Source organism: Astyanax mexicanus, chromosome 6, assembly GCF_023375975.1.
Source record: "Astyanax mexicanus isolate ESR-SI-001 chromosome 6, AstMex3_surface, whole genome shotgun sequence".
Lineage (NCBI taxonomy): Eukaryota > Metazoa > Chordata > Actinopteri > Characiformes > Acestrorhamphidae > Astyanax > Astyanax mexicanus.
Window position 1 is genome coordinate 57,808,022 of NC_064413.1, and position 21,949 is coordinate 57,829,970.

General features: G+C 41.8%; 1 protein-coding gene across 1 annotated transcript; it reads right to left on the minus strand.

Moving 5' to 3' along the window:
* Nucleotides 1-43: 43 nt before the first annotated feature.
* On the minus strand, nucleotides 44-20,109 carry lrrc4bb (leucine rich repeat containing 4Bb). Its single transcript, XM_049480564.1, has 4 exons — nucleotides 19,717-20,109; nucleotides 5,612-6,057; nucleotides 472-4,180; nucleotides 44-332 (listed from the first exon to the last, which is right to left on the minus strand). Exons 2-3 carry the CDS (start codon nucleotides 5,852-5,854, stop codon nucleotides 2,225-2,227), a joined length of 2,199 nt encoding a protein of 732 aa, XP_049336521.1. The 5' UTR covers nucleotides 5,855-6,057; nucleotides 19,717-20,109; the 3' UTR covers nucleotides 44-332; nucleotides 472-2,224.
* Between the last annotated feature and the right edge of the window lie 1,840 nt (nucleotides 20,110-21,949).

Consider the following 21,949-nt stretch of genomic DNA (forward strand, 5'->3'; position numbering starts at 1 on the left):
TAATTTTAACTTCTCTGTAGTTCTAGAATAGCCCTGTAGAATATTCTCCCCCAATCAACCTGTTCTAGAACCTTTCCTAATGAAGTGAAAGATTAGTTTAACTGTAGAAATTGTTAAATAATGTCTTAATTAGAGTCAGTTATTGATTGGTTGAGAGATTATGTGGTGGTAAATTCTGGTGAAGATTAACCATCATTCCAGGTCAATTCTACTCCATTGTCCTTCTCTGTCCTAGAACGTTCTTAAACAATAATCCCAGTTAACTCTACAACGTTCCCTTCTGTTCATCACATCTACACAGCTCTACTGTAGAACTTTCTTCCTTATTCATACTGTTCTAGAATGTTATCTTTATTCACACTGTTCTAGAATATTCCTGAATTTTCAACCCAATCAACCTGCTCTAGAACATTCCCTTCTATTCATCATACTTACACAGCTCTACTGTAGAACCTTCTTCCTTATTCAAACCTGTTCTAGAATGTTCTCTTTGGTTATACTGCTCTAGAATGTTTCTTCTTATTCATTCTGTTCTAGAATATTCCTGAATGCTCATCCCAATCAAATCTACAATGTTACTTTCTGTTCATCATACCAACACAGTTCTACTGTAGAACCTTTTTCCTTATTTACAGTGTTCTAGAATTTTCTTTTTGTTCAAACTGTTCTAGAATATTCTTCTTATTCATTTTGTTCTAGAATATTCCTGAACGTTCATCAACTCTACAATGTTTTCTTCTGTTTATCATACCAACACAGTTCTACTGAAGAACCCTCTTTCTTATTCACACTGTTCTATAATATTCCTGTTCTATAATCAACCTGCTCTAGAATAGTCGATTCTGTTCATCCTACCTACAATGTTCTAGTGTAGAACCTTCTTCCTGATTTACTCTGTAGTAGAATGTTCTCCTTATTCATACTGTTCTAGAATATTCTTAAACGTTCACCCCACTCAGCCTGCTCTAGAACGTTCACTGCATCTATACTGCAGCTCTACTGTAGAAGCTTCTTTCTTATTCACACGGCTCTAGAAGCTTGTTACTCACAGACAGTTCAGTCAGCTGCACTGATTTCTGATCACACTGTTCTCTAGTGTTCACTGTCTCTATAACTGTACTGCTCCTCAGATCACACTGTTCTAGACTGTTCTCTGCTGTTCTTATTGATTTGTCTGATTCCTGATTTCTGATGAGGGCAGTGTGCGGATGCTGGACTGTGGCTGGGGGATCTGGTGGCGGGTGACGGGTGGCGGGTGGCAGGTCAGTGTGCTCTGGGGTTTTTAGATTTCAGGTGTGAGGAACATGTGAAGATATAAACTCAGAGACAAAACAACACAACCTCCTCGCCCAGAGAAATAACACACACACACAAACTACACACACTACACACACACACATACACCCCTCACATCCCCTCATCTACCCTCGACCCCCTCCTCCAGAGAACGGGGAACCGTGTGGGTTCTGCGCATAGGCAAACGCGTGTGGTGTCAAGTTCAGGTTACGATGAACTGATCCTCATTTTGTGCATTAGAATTCCACAGCTCAGCAGTCAGAGTGGAGATGAGCGAGTGTGTGTGTGTGTGTAGTGTGTGTGTGTGTGTGTAGTGTGTAGTGTGTGTGTGTGTGTGTAGTGTGTAGTGTGTGTGTGTGTGTGTGTAGTGTGTGTGTGTGTGTTCAGCGACAAAAGTTCCACCGTTCGTTTCGGAATAATCGAATCGTTTCGACTCCGGCGCTCTCGCACTCTCTCTCTCTCTCTCTCTCTCACACACACACTACCTGCGAGGGCAGAGATATCAGTGATGTCATCCCCAGGTGTGTGTGAGCGCGTGATCCGCACAGGTCTATAAGCGCTCTTCACCTGTGTGGGCGGGGTCTGTCTGTAGCAAACCGACAAACGTAGGGAATTACGCTACTTGGATATAGACTATATTTTATACACAGATACAACTTTGTAGAAACTGCAAAAAAAGACGCTTTCTTTGGCACTTTTCCGTACGCAACAGTGCCGTGTCCAGTCCGTCTGTACAAACGTCGTCCGTGGGACTCGTAATAATCCTCTGAGTCTGTCTGTCCGCCGTCGGGGACGAAGCTTCCGCAATGTCAAACTCCGCCAACGTCTCCCCCGCTGGCATACCAACCAGACTCCTCCACGCCTCAGTGTGTGTCTGTGTATATAAGTGTGTGTAGATGTGTGTAATTGTGTGTATTTGTGTGTGTGTTTAGATCTGTGTCTCCTGCACACTCTCCTTGGACCCGTTGGACAGCAGTAGAGGCTCGGTCTGAGTGCTGGGGGTGTGGCTTAGGCTCTTCAGCGTACCGTGGAACGCCATGGCCATTGGGATGGGGATGGGTAAAGGCGGAGATCCGGTGGATCCGTGGTTGTTGGAGTCGCAGGATCCGGCCGTCGTCGTGTTCATGGAGACGCCCTGTTTCTTGGAGGTGGGGCTGGTCTTGTTGTTCAGGATGCCGCCGGACTGTCCCGGTCCCACGCTGAGTCCGAGAACGTTGTTGTTGAAGTGGTGAGGCTTGTAGTAGTGGTTGACGTGATCGGCTCGGCCGATGTTGGGCAGAGTGACGATTTCCGGGTCGTGTATCCGCAGGCTTTGTCCGGTTCCTCCCGTTCCAGCTCCGCTGCAGTGCACCGTGGACCCACCGGCTATGCCACTGGCACCTCCCGCCGGGCCCATCTCGTCCTCCACGTTGATGATCTCAATCGCACGGGCAGGACCGTGATGTTTGTGCAGCTGGTGCTGCTTCCGCAGCTTGTAGAAGACCACCAGCATGACAGCCGCCATGAAGGTGATGGCCACGAAGCAGCCGATGATGATCTTTGTCGTCTTCATCACGTCCTCTAGGCCCGACAGATTGGCCATATCAGTGATGACGGAGACGGTGAATGGGCGGTCGGGAGCACGGGTAGCGTGAGGTGCGAGGGAGGAAAGCGCAGATCCCGAAGGACCCGGCGAAGCAGACGCGGCCGTCGGACCGGGAAAACTTATAAAGGTCTCGTTGACGAATTGCCGTGCTGAGTCATGCACTTCCTGACCCGTTTCAACTGTTTCCACAGTAACAGTGGTGAAGTAACTGTATCCGTTGCCGGGATCAGACGCAGAGACGTTAAGGACCGCGGTCGCCGTAGTGTTTCCAGCAGAGTTGGTTACCATGCAGGTGTAGGGACCTGTGTCCTGCATGGTCACATTGGTAAAATTCAGGGTTCCATCGTGCAGAACAGAGATGCGTACCTTGTAGGCGCCGTGTGTCATTAGGGTTCCGTTAGGGGTCAGCCAGTTGACAGAAGTCATTGAGGTCCCAGTGCGGCACTTAAGCTCTGCTGCCATTCCTTCTGTCACGTTTAGATCAGTTGGTGGCTCGACAATGACAGGTGCATAGCAGGTAAAGTCTCTCTGGTCCAGGTCGCCGATGTAGCGGCCCTTCGTTCCGGGAGGAGCATGGCAGCGGGCACAGCAAGTGGAGTTATCCGGCACGGTCTCCTTCAGCCACCAGCTAAGCCACAGAACATCACAGTTACACACCCAGGGGTTGTGGTTCAGGTGTACCCGCTCCAGCTGCTGCAAGGGCGTGAACAGGTCATGAGGCAGGGAGTGAAGAGAATTGTGGGACAGATTGAGCTCCTCCAGGTTTTTCAGGTCATCAAAAGCATTGCGCTCGATTAAGGATATACGGGAGTGCATGAGCCACAGCTTGCGAAGTGACACGAGACCCTGGAAAGATCCAGGACGCACCACTCCAAGCTGGTTCCCAGATAACTCCAGCTCTTCCAGTCGCACCAGTGGTGTCAGGTTGGGCACGTCCTTTAGCCCACACATTCCCAAGTTGAGGAAACGTAAATTCACCAAACCCTCGAATGCAGCCTCCGAGATGAAGCTGAGCTTACGCAGTTCGCCCAGGTCCAACCGTCGCAGGGACGGGACGCGGTGGAAGGCGTAGGCCGGGAGGGTCTCAATGGGATTGTTTCGCAACCAGAGTTCTCGAAGTTTGCTGAGGTACTCGAAGGCTTGCGATGGCACCAGTGGCAGCCGGTTGTCAAACAGCTCGAGCGTGATGAGGTTGGGCAGCCCATTAAACGCTCCGACTTCGATCTGGCGGATGTGATTCTTGGACAACTGCAAAATCTCCAGGTGACTCAGGTGCTTAAAGGTGTCTGACTTGATCAGCTGCAGAAAGACAAAAGAGGAAAGAAGAGAGAGAAAGATGATATTAAATAAGGGTAAAGAACTCAATCCCGTATTACCTGAGTGAAATCGGTTGAATGTGATTACAGACTGTTTTAATGTTAATTGATATCGAGCATAAAATATACACAGCATTTTAAACTGAACATGTAAGATAACCTTGTGCAACTTTATTGAACATCAACAGAAGGTAGATTTACTGTTGCCACTGAAATAGTTTAACACCTTTTTACCAGCAAAATGGACACTTTACGTTTATTGCAATAAACAAATTGAACAAAACCAACTAAATCAATCTGAAACAACTTCTAGAACAAAGGATTTATCTACATGCAATGCAAAATGCCAAGTTTATTGATGACTGCAGTCTAACAATTATGAACCCTTAGTAGATATTGTTGACCTTCTGAAAATGTGATGCTGAGGCAGCGTTCCTGAGGAACCTCAGCTCATTCCTGATGGGCAGTGCCCTCCAGATCACTATCATTCTTCGGGTTTCTATGTTTAAGTCATGCGACTCTGGTGGCCCCTGCAGAATCTTCTAGGACTTCTTCTAAAACCTTTCTAAAAGTTTCAGTGGACTTTGAGGTCTGTCTATCTAGACATTTTGTAACCCCATAAGTCCAAAAAGGTCCAGTTCTGATTAAGTTCTCCTCAGAATAGAAATCCCAAACGTCTGTGGAATGTTTATATGGTTCTGAGCAGGTTGGAGTTGACTTTCTTCTGCTTTGGGGACATTATTGGTTTTCAGGCAAGGAGAGCCTCAGCGTTAAACATGTTCTTTACTGTAGAAACTAAAACCAAACAGAATCCTACTGCAGGTCTCAGGTGTCTGGAGGCAGCTGGGGATAGCGCCCTCTTTCTGCCAGGTTCAGGAAGTGCAGCCTATGTTCCTTTATCTCTGAACTGGGTCTCAGAACACTTTATACTTTAATCTCTTAAGTATAGAGACTCTCTTTAGAAAATCTCTTTTCTCTCAACTTTTAGGACAAATTTTCTTGATTTGCCACCTGATTAGTGAATGTAGTGAATGTTCTCGTGAGAGTTTCTGTTCAGGGGTTAATAATTGTGAGACTGCAGTCATCGTTAAAGCGGTATCTTGTGTTGAATTTGGAGAAACCACTTATATGTTAAATTGTTCTTGTTTGATTTGTTTATGGTGATGTCTACACGATGTCTCTGGACAGAGATTGAGACTAGTATTGGAGAGCTTCTATTCAAAGGAACATTTAGTCTAGGACTTGTATCCATCCATATGTTTGTGGATGCTGCAATCAGCTAGTTTAAGCTGCACCCATTGCTGACACAGATGTGCAAATGCACACAGATTAACACTAAACCTAAAGCTAATGGCCGCATGCCTAATGCCAGGTATAGGATAAAGAGGGCTGTCAACAAAAGGTGCGGGTTTACCTGTATGGAGTTCTCCTGCAGGTTGAGGTATCGCGTGTTGACTGAGATACTCTGTGGAACTTCATCCAAGCCCTTCCTGGTGCAAATCACTCGACTCGCCTGATTGGAGCAGCTACAGGGGGCGGGGCAAGGGGGACTGGCCTCAGCTAATCTGGGTCCACTGAGATGTGGCCATAACAGCAGCTGGACCAACCAAAGGAGGGGGGAGGGGCTGGAGAGGCCTGTCACCATGGCAGCCCACATGGCAGATGAGTCATGTCCCACCCCCTTTAAAAAAAAAAAAAAAGTCGATTCGTCAGCAGCAGAGCGACAGGAGAGCGCGAGAGCTTCTTTAAATGTTCATTTTCACCAGCGCTGCTGCTGATTCGCCGACGGCAAGATCCTCAGTCTTCAGCCTTCTGTTACTGCATCACACCATCATCATCATCATCATCATCATCATCAGCCTGGAGAGAGAGAGAGAGAGAGAGAGAGAGAGAGAGGGCAGCAGGGTGAATAAAGTGCAGAAATGCAGGAGGGTCAATTTTCTCTTATCTAAGCATGTGATTCCTCTAAGGTCAGTCACCCCAGGTATCATCTTCATCACCATCATCACAATTATCACCATCATCATCATCATCTGATCTTAATCATAAACAGCTGTATAGGTTCTGATGTCTGGGTGAGAAAATCATATTAAACCCAGACAGTATATTTTATATTTCTTGTAATCAGATTATTTGTTATAAGAGGATTAGAATACAAATATAATACACACAAATAAAATACATATGTACACAGCTCATTATAGGTTGTTTAAAATATTTTAAATCTCGTAAGTCACTGTATGTAGGTGATCCAGCTTGTTTATTACATTATTGTACAAACAAATATATCAGTAATAAAATATCATAATTTAACTCCCCAGAAGCTCACTATTACACACAATTATAACCGAAATCACCACCACTATCACCAGCATCACCACATCAGCACAGTCCGCACCATTACACCATCATAATCCAAATCACCACCACTATCACCAGCATCACCAAATCATCACAATCCCCACCATTACACACATCATCATCCAAATCACCACCACTATCACCAGCATCATCACGTCATCACTGTCCCCACCAATACACCATCATTATCCAAATCACCACCACTATCACCAGCATCACCACTTCATCACAATCCCCACCATTACACCATCATAATCCAAATCACCACCACTATCACCAGCATCAGCACAGTCCGCACCATTACACCATCATAATCCAAATCACCACCACTATCACCAGCATCACCAAATCATCACAGTCCCCACCATTACACACATCATCATCTAAATCACCACCACTATCACCAGCATCACCACTTAATCACAATCCCCACCATTACACACATCATCATCCAAATCACCACCACTATCACCAGCATAACTACATCATCACAATCCCCACCATTACACCCACCATCATCCAAATCACCACCACTATCACCAGCATCACCACATCATCACAGTCCCCACCATTACACACATCATCATCTAAATCACCACCACTATCACCAGCATCACCACATCATCACAATCCCCACCATTACACCATCATAATCCAAATCACCACCACTATCACCAGCATCACCACATCATCACAGTCCCCACCATTACACACATCATCATCTAAATCACCACCACTATCACCAGCATCACCACATCATCACAATCCCCACCATTACACCCACCATCATCCAAATCACCACCACTATCACCAGCATCAGCACAGTCCCCACCATTACACACATCATCATCTAAATCACCACCACTATCACCAGCATCACCACTTAATCACAATCCCCACCATTACACCATCATTATCCAAATCACCACCACTATCACCAGCATCACCACATCATCACAATCCCCACCATTACACCATCATAATCCAAATCACCACCACTATCACCAGCATCACCACATCATCACAGTCCCCACCATTACACACATCATCATCCAAATCACCACCACTATCACCAGCATCAGCACAGTCCCCACCATTACACACATCATCATCTAAATCACCACCACTATCACCAGCATCACCACTTCATCACAATCCCCACCATTACACACATCATCATCTAAATCACCACCACTATCACCAGCATCACCACATCATCACAATCCCCACCATAACACCCACCATCATCCAAATCACCACCACTATCACCACATCATCACAGTCCCCACCATTACACACATCATCATCTAAATCACCACCACTATCACCAGCATCACCACTTCATCACAATCCCCACCATTACACACATCATCATCCAAATCACCACCACTATCACCAGCATCAGCACAGTCCCCACCATTACACCATCATAATCTAAATCACCACCACTATCACCAGCATCACCACTTCATCACAATTCCCAACATCACCATTATAATCAAGATCAGCACCACTATCACCAGCATCCTCACAGTCCCCTCAGTCACCACCACATTATCACTATCCCCACTGTCCCCAGCATTACTGTATCCTAATCACAAACCCCACCATCACCATTATAATTCCATTATAATCACAATCAGCACCACGATCACCAGCTTCATTACATAATCATCATCATCAAATTCATGTCATCAGAATCACCACCATCACGTCATCAACATTATCATAATCACCACCAAGTCAAAATCATCACAACCATCACATCAACACTTTTATAATCACATCCGGCAGAACAGTGTCAATTACTTCCCAGACTTTATCCAAATTAACTTAATCCTGTTTTCAGGAAGGTTTTATAAAGATAATTATAATATGAGTTTAGGTAACCAGTCAATCAATATTTGTTATTTTAATTATGTAATTTAGAATTTCATTCATTTCATTGTGAAAGTCAAAATGCAAAGAACTATAAAAAACATCAGCCTTTAGATTTTTGACCATATGTGAAAACAAATGTGTCATCCACATATTCTTCTCATTTTTCATTTCAGTGCATCAGTACTGCAGATCCCAGCCTCCTGCGTGGTGCGATAACCTCGTAAGTGCGAGAGCTGCAGGTAGTGTGTGTGATTTATGTTGTGGTGTAAATATATAAAATATATGGGGCTGATAAAGCCTGTGTTTGCTCAGCTTTACAGAGGGATGTAATAAAGTGTTTATAACACATTTATTCAGGTTTAATCACTAAACCCCCCCTCCTCCTCCTCCTGCTCCGCACCGCTGCCCTCCTGAACCCGGCATGATGATAAGCCCCTCCCCTCGCAGCTCGCCTGATTACCATTTGTATTCATGCAGCGCTTCCAGCCCCCGAGCCGCAGGAGGAGGAAGCATGAAGATCTGAGCCTCGTCTGTCTGCTCTACACACCGCTAACACCGCTAACAGCGCTAACACACAGCCACCAGCGGCTAGCTATCACACAGCATCCATTTTAGCGCTTAGCGATCTCTTTCCACAGTGAAGCTCAGGGGCTGAGTCAGATTTCACACCCAGATCTGGAGTTTCTGCATCACCATCATCACTATTACAATCACAATCACCACAATTACCATCACAAGCATCTGTATAATCCCCTTTACTGTTTCTGTATCACATACCGTATCTATACCGTAATCACCATCATCACTATTACAATCACAATCACCACAATTACCATCACAAGCATCAGTATAATACTGTTCCTGTACCACAGTTTTCAACATTATAACCACTGTTAACATCACCTTCATTATCATAATCACTATTACAATCACTTTTACTATCTATACCATAGTCACCATCATCACTATTACAATCACAATCACCACTATTACAATCACAATCATCAGTATAATCACCACATTATTCAACATTATAAGCACTGTCAACATTAACTCCATTATTATCATCACTACTACCATTATTTTTACTATCTATACCATAATCAACATAGTAACAATCACCACACTGTTCAACTTTACTGTCTCATCACTGTTATCATTACAAACACAATCATCATTATAATCACCACTACTGTTTCTTTACCACAATCAACACAAAAATCGTTATAACCACTGTCAACATCACCCCTATTATTATCATCACAGTTGCATCACTTTTACTATCTATACCTTAATCACAATCACCATATTATTAAACTTTACTGTCTCATCACTGTTATCATCACAGTCATCAGTATAATCACCACTACCATTTCTTTACCACAATCAACACAATAATCAACATTAAACCACTGTCAATATTATCAATAAACAATCACAATCATCAGTATATCGCCTCCATTACTATTATCACAATCACCACATTTTTCAAATTTATTGTCTCCACTACAAGCACCACCTCTATTACTATCATTACTGTTATTACAATCAGTATAATCACTACCATCCTCAACATCACCACTATTACCATCACTATCACAGTCACCATCATCACTATTACAATCACAATCATCAGTATAATCACCACTACTGTTTCTTTAACACAATCACCACAATATTTAACATTGTAACCACTGTCAACATCACCCCCATTATTATCATCACTATAACCATCACTTTTACTTTTTTACATCTTCACCATAATCAACATAATCACAATCACCACATTATTCAACTTTACTGTCTCATCACTCTCATCATCACAATCACTACAGTCAGTAAAGATACTGCTATTCTAAACATCATTACTATTACTTTCACAATCATCAGTATAATCACCACTACTGTTTCTTTACCACAATCACCTTCATTCAAGATTGAATATTAAAAGATCATCTGCACAGTAGGGAACAGGTTTCCTCGTACAATTAAAATCTTTCTTTTTTCTTCACCAAGTAAAGTAGAAAATATACAATAAAGCAAGAAATAAACTAAATATAAATATAATAGATGATGGGGTGATGTTTGTGATTATGAAGGTTATTACTGAGGGGGTTGTGATGATGCCGGTGATAGTGGTGCTGATTGTGATTATAATGGTAATGGTGGGAATTGTGATTAGGATACGGTACTGCTGGTGATAGTGGTAATTGTGATTATGATGGTGATGGTAAATTGGTGTTAAATGTACATCCAGGATGGAAATATGTACATGATAACAGTAATGTGTGATGTGGATGTAATTTACACGTAAGTACATGTTATGTAAACGTGTAGAGAGTAATGTGCAGGTTATTTCTGAGGTAGGTTCAGGAGTCTGGTAGCAGTGCTGGTGGTCATCACAATCACCACACTATTCAACAATATAACCACTGTCAAAATCACCTTCATTATTATCATCACTATCACCATATTTACCCTAATCAACATAATCACAATCACCACATTATTCAATCCTGTCTCTTCAATGTTATCATCACAATGACTACCATCAGAATACTCAACATCTACCTCAACAACTACCATCAACATCACCACTATTACTATCAATATCACCGTCACCACAATCACCAATTTTATTATCAGCACTGTCCACACCACCTCTATCACTACCACGATCACCATCATCCCAATAGTCTATTTGATTATTACCGTTGTCAACACAACCTCCATTTGTATCACCACACCAATCAACATCATCACTATTATCATTATTATCACCACAAACATCAGTGTTATCTTTACCACTATCAACACTACTATTGCTACAATACCCCTACAATTACCATCTTCATCACACCCACAATCAGAAGTACCACTATTACTATATATCACCACATCACATATAAACACATCAGTATAATCACCATCATCACTGTCACCACTGCAATCATAGTCATCAATATTATTATTAACACATTAACACTATTATCACCACTACAATCACTATCATCAACACGGTGACTATTATTATCACCATCATCAACACAAGAACTTTTATCATCACCACTACAATCACCATCAACACAATGATTATTGTTATCACCATCATCAACACAAGAACTTTTATCATCACCACTACAATCACCATCAACACAATGATTATTGTTATCACCATCATCAACACAAGAACTTTTATCATCACCACTACAATCACCATCAACACATTGATTATTATTATCACTACTACAATAATCATCATCAACACAGTGACTATTATTATCTCAATCATCACTACAATCACCATTATGAAGTGGTTAGGATTGGCGTTTACTGTAGGAATGTGTTAAAGAGGAGGATCAAATTCCACCGATGCCCAACACAAATTGTGATTGTATTTAGAATTGTCCTTTATTTGTCAAAATCACCATTACACTACTGCAGTCAACACTATTGATTGCTAATATAATCATCACCAGTCTTCACCATTGCTTACCAACATCACTATCACCACCACCACCACCATATCACTAAATCAAACTAAATCACCATTATTATCATCAAACACAACAATCACAGTCACCATCAACCAAACATCACTATCACTGAAATATCACCACCACCAAACATCAAAATCAACAACATAATCAGCATCACTACAATCTTTACCTTTACTATTCTTACTGACATCACTAACACTACAATCACCATCACCACCAATATAAACAAACATCACCACCAACAAAGATCATCATATTTCAATACCAACACCACCAGCAGCTCATCATCAACCTCACCTCTATCCTCCAGATCAAAATCCACATTTATTTAGCTATAAGAATGTTTGATTTTGTTTTGCCTTATCATCATACTCTTCATCATCTTCATCATCATCATAATAAATCATCCTCATCATCATCAGATGTATCATTCCTTATCTTTATCTGTTCTAATTATTCACACCGCAGTCTTACCAAACCTTACAAAAACATTTAGAATTAGTTTGTTTCTCTCTTTGCCATTATCACCATTTTTTCCATTACCATCATTACCTTTATCCACCACCACTATCAGTATCACCACCATCATCAGCATCACCACCACCATCACTATTATTAACATCAGCATCACCACCACTACATTCGCCACCATCATCATCAATATTAGCTTCAGCATCACCACAACAACTGCCACCATTATAATTAATATTACCATCCGAATCACAACCATCAGCATCACCACCACAATAATCACTATTATTCCATCAGCATCACCACCACCACCACAATAGCCACCATCAGCATCACCACCATCATAATCACTATTATTCCATCAGCATCACCACCACCATAATCACTATTATTCCATCAGCATCACCACCACCATAATCACTATTATTCCATCAGCATCACCACCACCATAATCACTATTATTCCATCAGCATCACCACCACAATAATCACTATTATTCCATCAGCATCACCACCATAATAATCACTATTATTCCATCAGCATCACCACCACCACCACCACAATAGCCACCATCAGCATCACCACCATCATAATCACTATTATTCCATCAGCATCACCAGCACAATTGCCACCATTATAATCAATATTACTATCAGAATCACAACCATCAGCATCACCACCATCACTACTATTGCCATCAGCATCACCACCACCACCACAATAGCCACCATCAGCATCACCACCATCATAATCACTATTACCATCATAATCACCACCACAACTGCCACCACAATCAGCATCACCGCCATCATCACTATTACCATCAGCATCACCATCACCACAATTGCCACCACCGCCATCATCACTATTACCAACAGCATCACCAACACCACAATTGCCACCATTATAATTAATATTACCATCAGAATCACAACCATCAGCATCACCACCACCATAATCACTATTATTCCATCAGCATCACCACCACCATAATCACTATTATTCCATCAGCATCACCACAACAATTGCCACCACAATCACAGCACCACCACCATAATCACTATTATTCCATCAGCATCACCACCACCATAAACACTATTATTCCATCAGCATCACCACCACCATAATCACTATTATTCCATCAGCATCACCACCACCATAATCACTATTATTCCATCAGCATCACCACCACCATAATCACTATTATTCCATCAGCATCACCACAACAATTGCCACCACAATCACAGCACCACCACCATAATCACTATTATTCCATCAGCATCACCACCACCATAAACACTATTATTCCATCAGCATCACCACCACCATAATCACTATTATTCCATCAGCATCACCACCACCATAATCACTATTATTCCATCAGCATCACCACAACAATTGCCACCACAATCAGCAGCACCACCACCATTATCATTACTTTACTATATTTTTTGCGCATTGCTCTTTCTGTTATGTCGTACTTGTGGTAACGCACTGAATGCTGGGATATGTAGTCTCGTTTAAATTTTACCTAAAAAAATCGAAGAGTAAAAAAAGCAAAAGCGAACCTCCACCTGTCTGATTATTTAACATATATATACACATTACACATTACGGACGTAGTGCAAATATAACAGTGAACATCACCACCACCACTATCGCCACACTTAACAAAAGTGTATTTCAACCAGAGGAGCTTAGCTTCAGCGTATCTGCTCTCATAATCATAATCATCATCCTCTTCATCATCATCATCATCATCCTCATCCTCATTAATGCTCCACTCTGGGGTCAACCAGAGTTCATCTCAGCCAGAGATGTTTGTTTAGCTTTTATCATCATCTTCATTTTATCATCTTTATCATCAGTATCTTTATCATCGTGATTATAGAAGGATCACTATTATATCTTTTTTATTCTGGTAACTCCGCCTCCTTCCCACAACCCCCAATGTACAGAACAGTGAGAACTGCTCTCAGCACAGCCGTACCGGACACAGTGTACCAGAGCACCGATTCATACTGCATATACTGTTCCATACTGTTCTACCCCACCGTAACCCCGCCCCCTGCTCACGCTCACTAATCTACTGTATAACACCAGCGTTACACACTCACACCTGTTACCATCTACACCACCGTAACCCCGCCCCCTGCAGCTCACGCTCACTAATCTACTGTATAACACCAGCGTTACACACTCACACCTGTTACCATCTACACCACCGTAACCCCGCCCCCTGCTCACGCTGCAGCTCACGCTCAGTAATCTACTGTATAACACCAGCGTTACACACTCACACCTGTTACCATCTACACCATCTACACCACCTTAACCCCGCCCCCTGCTCACGCTCACTAATCTACTGTATAACACCAGCGTTACACACTCACACCTGTTACCATCTCACACCACCGTAACCCCGCCCCCTGCACCTCATGTTCACTAATCTACTGTATAACACCAGCGTTACACACTCACACCTGTTACCATCTACACCACCGTAACCCCGCCCCCTGCTCACGCTCACTAATCTACTGTATAACACCAGCGTTACACACTCACACCTGTTACCATCTACACCATCTACACCACCTTAACCCCGCCCCCTGCTCACGCTCACTAATCTACTGTATAACACCAGCGTTACACACTCACACCTGTTACCATCTCACACCACCGTAACCCCGCCCCCTGCACCTCATGTTCACTAATCTACTGTATAACACCAGTGTTACACACTCACACCTGTTACCATCTACACCACCGTAACCCCGCCCCCTGCAGCTCACGCTCACTAATCTACTGTATATCACCAGCGTTACACACTCACACCTGTTACCATCTACACCACCGTAACCCCGCCCATGCTCACGCTGCAGCTCACGCTCACTAATCTACTGTATAACACCAGCGTTACACACTCACACCTGTTACCATCTACACCACCGTAACCCCGCCCATGCTCACGCTGCAGCTCACGCTCACTAATCTACTGTATAACACCCGCCTTACACACTCACACCTGTTACCATCTACACCACCGTAACCCCGCCCCCTGCAGCTCATGCTCACTAATCTACTGTATATCACCAGCGTTACACACTCACACCTGTTACCATCTACACCACCGTAACCCCGCCCCCTGCTCACGCTGCAGCTCACGCTCACTAATCTACTGTATAACACCAGCGTTACACACTCACACCTGTTACCATCTACACCACCGTAACCCCGCCCCCTGCTAACGCTCACTAATCTACTGTATAACACCAGCGTTACACACTCACACCTGTTACCATCTACACCACCGTGACCCCGCCCCCTGCAGCTCACATTCACTAATCTACTGTATAACACCAGCGTTACACACTCACACCTGTTACCATCTCACACCACCGTAACCCCGCCCCCTGCAGCTCACGCTCACTAATCTACTGTATAACACCAGCGTTACACACTCACACCTGTTACCATCTACACCACCGTAACCCCGCCCCCTGCAGCTCACATTCACTAATCTACTGTATAACACCAGCGTTACACACTCACACCTGTTACCATCTCACACCACCGTAACCCCGCCCCCTGCAGCTCATGCTCACTAATCTACTGTATAACACCAGCGTTACACACTCACACCTGTTACCATCTACACCACCGTAACCCCGCCCCCTGCAGCTCACATTCACTAATCTACTGTATAACACCAGCCTTACACACTCACACCTGTTACCAACTACACCACCGTAACCCCGCCCCCTGCAGCTCACGCTCACTAATCTACTGTATAACACCAGCGTTACACACTCACACCTGTTACCATCTACACCACCGTAACCCCGCCCCCTGCAGCTCACGCTCACTAATCTACTGTATAACACCAGCGTTACACACTCACACCTGTTACCATCTACACCACCGTAACCCCGCCCCCTGCAGCTCACGCTCACTAATCTACTGTATAACACCAGCGTTGCACACTCACACCTGTTACCATCTCACACCACCGTAACCCCGCCCCCTGCAGCTCACGCTCACTAATCTACTGTATATCACCAGCGTTACACACTCACACCTGTTACCATCTACACCATCTCACACCATCTCCACTACTGTATTCACTCTCGCACCTTTATACACTGAAACTGTTTGTATATATAAATAGATATATCATTTCTGTCCAGTGAAAAACAAGTATCTCCATTTTTCTCAATTTTTAGTCTACTACAAAACTCTTCCTCACACTGCATCACTATTCCATAATGAACGGACCAATAGAAACTCTCAAAAATGACCTGAAATAACAGCAACGATATACACTTATCATCAGAGAAACATAAAATAAAAAAATAGGTGGAAGTGTGGAATTGTAATTTTATTATTCAGAAGGAAGATAAAAGTTATCTAGAAGCTAAAAGTTACATTTTGGATTTGTATTGGTACATGTATCATTAAATTATGTAAAAATGGTGAAACTCTCAGACACTTACAGATGGCTGTGGCATCATCAGGGTTTGCTAATGCTAATGCTTAGGCTGCTGCTCCACAAAGTGTATTAATAATCATAATGAATATAATGTTCACTCTAAATCAGATAATGTTTTGTTTTGTTCTCTGTAAAGCTGAACTGCTGAGTTAATTTTACGGCTTTACTTGTTTTTAGGGTAAAGTAATTAATTTAATTGAACTGTTCTTAAACTGAGTCTAGTAAATATATGATGAATTAATATCACACTGCTGTAATTAGAAATACTCCGTATACCTTATAGCATACTGATGTTGTAAATGCAAATAAGAGGCTACTCTTCCGATACTCCCTTCTTTACATTTTTATAGACATTTACCGAATATTTACTCATTTTAACAGACTGGACATTTAATAACTCATGAATTAAGATTACGATAAGTTATAGACCTTATGTTTTACTTTCTTCATTTATTTTTTTAAATAACAAAAAATGGGGAGTAAATGGTTAAATAAATGTTATTTAGTATTTGAGTGTTTTTTTTACATGACTTATATTTTACATGAATTTCAGTGCATCTCATTACACTTTTCCTGCGATAACAATGATATCACGATACTGTGATTTTGCAATACTTGATATATCACAATAGAAATCTCTAGAAATATGATACTTCAGGATAAAATACTCCTAAATAATGAAATACCAGAAATTACAAATTTATTGGTAGCAGTTTCTCAGAGTTTTCAGAGTTTATTAACTCTATAAATATGATTGTTGCATCACCATGTGGAGTAGTGTAGCAGTAACTCTAGTAAGTCTAATTTGGGTGCGAGTCCATAGTCCTATCCGGATGGGACTTTTTTCTCAGGGGTTCGTCTGTGTAAAATATTTCACTCTTCTACTCTTTAGTGATAAAACTCCTGCATCTGGACTGTAATTGTAAAAACAAGAGGACCAGTGAGTTTTTAGGCTTTTTTTTCTCAGTCACATGACATCACAACGTTCAGTAGCTCCTCCATTTCCACTCACTGTTGTGTTTTTAACGTGGATCTCCATGGAAACCGTGGCGTGCCCAAAGTGTAATTACGGTGCGTGGCAGTGGACAAATATCTATTTTATTAAAGGCGAGGAGACGAAACTCAGAGATGTGCGTCCGGAATTCAGAGAAAAACAGTAGATAATTCAGCCTGTACTTTTCTCAGAGGACGTCTGAGAAATAAAACACCTACATGATCGTTCTGGATGGGAATAAAATCACAGAGGATAAAAAAAAAAACCCATAAAAGAGAAAATTACCCAGAACCCCCTGAGAAACTCATCACTAATCCCGTCCGTACAGGGCTTTAGAGAGTTTAGAGCACGTATGTATACAAAACATTATGATGTATTGTGATATTGATATTTTATCGCACCCCTAGTGAAAACACATTTCTTTTTCACTGTATTAAAGTTTTATGCCTAATTTTATATTTGAAATTCAGTTTTAAACTGTCGGAAAATTGATAAAGGTATAACTGTAACACTGACCCACTGTCCTGTTTATACTGTATATTTATATCAGCGCTGTGTTTAGAACCCATTCTTTATTGTAAAAATAAAAAATAAATATCAGTTGGCTTATTTATTCTGTTTTCAATTTAATATTATTTTATTTTATTTTGTTTAACCTGTTTTTTTTTACTGCACACATCTATCTCTTTGATCTGTTTGATCTGTTGATCTGTTTGATCGGTTTAATATGTTGATCTGTAAACATGAACCCATCTGCGATCATCTGCTCAGATCAGGTTCCTCAGCTCTGATTTTACAGTAGTTGCTACGATGTTGCTAAGTGGTTGCTAAAGTGTTGCTATGCAGCTGCTAAAATCTTGCTACGGTATTCTTTGTGGTTGCTAGGTGGTTGTTAAGGTTTTGCTAAGTGGTTGCTAAGGTGTTGCTATGGTATCTGTGGTGGTTGCTAAGGTGCTTGGGTTCCTCACAGGTTCCTCAGCTCTGATGAAGATCATCTTCATCATCATCATCATCAGTGTAAAAACATGCACCTCTAGCTTTCCCTCCTCTCCATAGTGAGAGTGAGTGTGAGCTGCGCATGCGCCGGCTCTCAGCCTCGTTTATTTATTTATTTATTTAGCGTGTGTTTTTTTTAAGGCCCAGGTGCGGCGACGGGGATGGCTGGATGGAGCGCGCGCGGAGTCGCCATGGTAACGCTGCCGTGATTGGCAGCGGCGCGCGAGCCGCCAGGGGGCGCATCTTTTTTTTTCATCGCGCGCTCTCTTTTTTTCTTATCGGCGGAAAAAAAACAGCGCTATTATTTGCGTTATTAATATAATTATGAATATTGTGATGCGCATATATATATACACAAACATATATATATATACACACATATATATACCTGCGCTGCCGGAGTGGCCACATCATTAGGACCACCCGCACCGCGATGCCGTTATAGCGGAGGGATGGGGGGGTTGTGGTTGAGGTGGTCGCGCGCGCGGTATCGTGGGCGTGTGACTGCGGAGCCTGCATCCGCGGTACAGGCCTCACACACACACACAAGCGCGCGCGCACACAAACATATATATATATAAATCTTTATACATATATACATATATATATAGAGAAATATATATAAACGTGCAGATATAAATGCATAAATAACAATCAGCACCGAGCGCGCGCGCGACACTCACCGACTCCAGGCCTGCGCTTATTAATATCATTATAATTACCGTCATATACCGCGCGCGAACACGAGCGCAGATGAAGATGAAGATGAGGATGATGAAGATGAGGATGAAGGTGATGGTACGATGTGTGTGATTTTATATCGTTACCTCTTCATCCTTATCTTCATCAGCGGACTCATCCTCCTCTTCCTCCTGCTGCTGCTGCTGCTGCGTCCGTTACAGCCACGCGACGACCGTACACCACACACACACACGCGCGCGCGCGCACACACACACACACACAGGCGTTCACGAGCCCGCGCGCGCGCACACGGACAGTCGCACGCACAGGCGCGCGCACCGGAGCGCGAGAAAAGAAGAGAAAAGGGACGAGGAACACCGTTCTGTACCTTCACGCGCCGCGTCTCTCCTTCTTTTCTCCTCCTCCTCTTCTCCTCATCCGTCTCTCTCTCTCTCTCTCTCTCTCTCTCTCTCTCTCTCTACCGCGCGCTCGCTGACTCTCGCTCCATCTCGCGCTCCTCGGATGCGTGCGCGCGCGTGCGTGCGTCTGTGTGTGTGTGTATTCGCGAAACCGGCGCGCACCACCGGGGAAGGGAGGAGGAGGGGTAATGTGTGTGTGTGTGTGTGTCAATACATTATCAGTAATCAATAATCACAATCACCCCATAACAGTGTTTAAAATCAATATCAAGTACCGACACCAATCCCAGAGATTAATATTAATATTAATATCGAATACCGACACCAATCCCAGAGATTAATATTAATATCAAATACAGACACCAATCCCAGAGATTAATATTAATATTAATATCGAATACCGACACCAATCCCAGAGATTAATATTAATATTAATATCGAATACCGACACCAATCCCAGAGTTTAATATTAATATCAAATACAGACACCAATCCCAGAGATTAATATTAATATTAATATCGAATACCGACACCAATCCCAGAGATTAATATTAATATCGGGTACCAACACCAATCCCAGAGATTAATATTAATATCAAATAATTTTTAATTAATATCTGGTAATGCCCACATATAGAGTCATAAGAAACAGGTGCAATAAAATAACCCCTTGGTTTCGTGTCCACTATATTAGAAAAATCGGTACCATTTTAAAAATAAGACTACATTTATAAAGGGTTTATAAATGGTTTCCAATTACTTTATTAATGGTTACTAATTAGGTTATAAATGCCTTAAAACTCATTAATAATCAGTTATAACACATACATAGAAAGGGCAACAATATAGACGGCTGTGGGTTCACTATTCACATGCTTGTGTATATATGTTATAACTGATTATTAATAATTTTAAGGCATTTACAACCTAATTAGTAACCATTAATAAACTAATCGTAAACCATTTATAAACCCTTTATAAAGGTAGTCTTATTTAAAGTGGTACCGATTTCAAACATCCATCTTTAAGTTCAACAGAAAAACCACAAGAACTCGACACTCAAAATGTGGAGAAACTGAAACTTAAGTTAAAGTAACTATTGCACAACCGCTCTATCTTCTCTTATCATATTTAATATTATTGCAATGAATACATTAGAGCTGCAACTAATGATTATTTTGGTAGTCGACTAATCTGATGATTATTTTTCCGATTAGTCGATTAGTCAATGATTATTTCCGCCATTTCCTCCATCTCTAAAAACAACAGAAAAACAGCTAAACATGACATTTAAAAGGCATTTAAATGTGTAGATGTTGTTTAAACATGGAAAGTACTGATATTTAGTAAATATGTAATCTGTTGAGCACTTTTGGAGACACAGGTTAAGTTAAGTATAATCTGTGTGAGTGAGAGATTTACCCGTCTCACATTGCTCTTATTTCTCCAGCATTTTGTGTGAATAATTTAACGATTAGTTGACAATGAAATTTGTAGTCGACAAAATTAAATAATCGACATTGTCAATTATATCGAGTAATCGTTGCAGCCCTAGATTACATTGAGTTGTTTTCACTTAACAAATGGGCATTGTGCGTGTGTGTGTGTGTATATATATATATATATATATATATATATATATATATATATATATATATATATATATATATATATATATATATAGTAGTTTACCTAATGTAGACAGTGATGGTGAGTGTCTGTCAGGAAAGTTGTGACACACCCATTATGCAAATAGATTGTGCCAGAAGCTAATAGAAAAGAAGCTGCCAATGATAAAACAGACTAAACTCAGTATTTATAAGAATGTGAACGTATTTGTGCCCACAAATGTTCAGGTTACTCAAAATAGTTGCGTAAATGTTTAGAAATATGCATTTATTTTTTTGATAAATAACGTATTGGTTTACAGTTTACTGAAAAATAATAATTATAGTTTTTC

Excerpts from the sequence above, each read along its gene's own strand:
- lrrc4bb (XM_049480564.1), bottom strand. The coding sequence starts at position 5,854 with ATGTGGGCTGCCATGGTGACAGGCCTCTCCAGCCCCTCCCCCCTCCTT. Across the intron at positions 4,181-5,611 it reads TGCAGGAGAACTCCATACAG|CTGATCAAGTCAGACACCTT; the intron begins GTAAACCCGCAC and ends GTCTTTCTGCAG.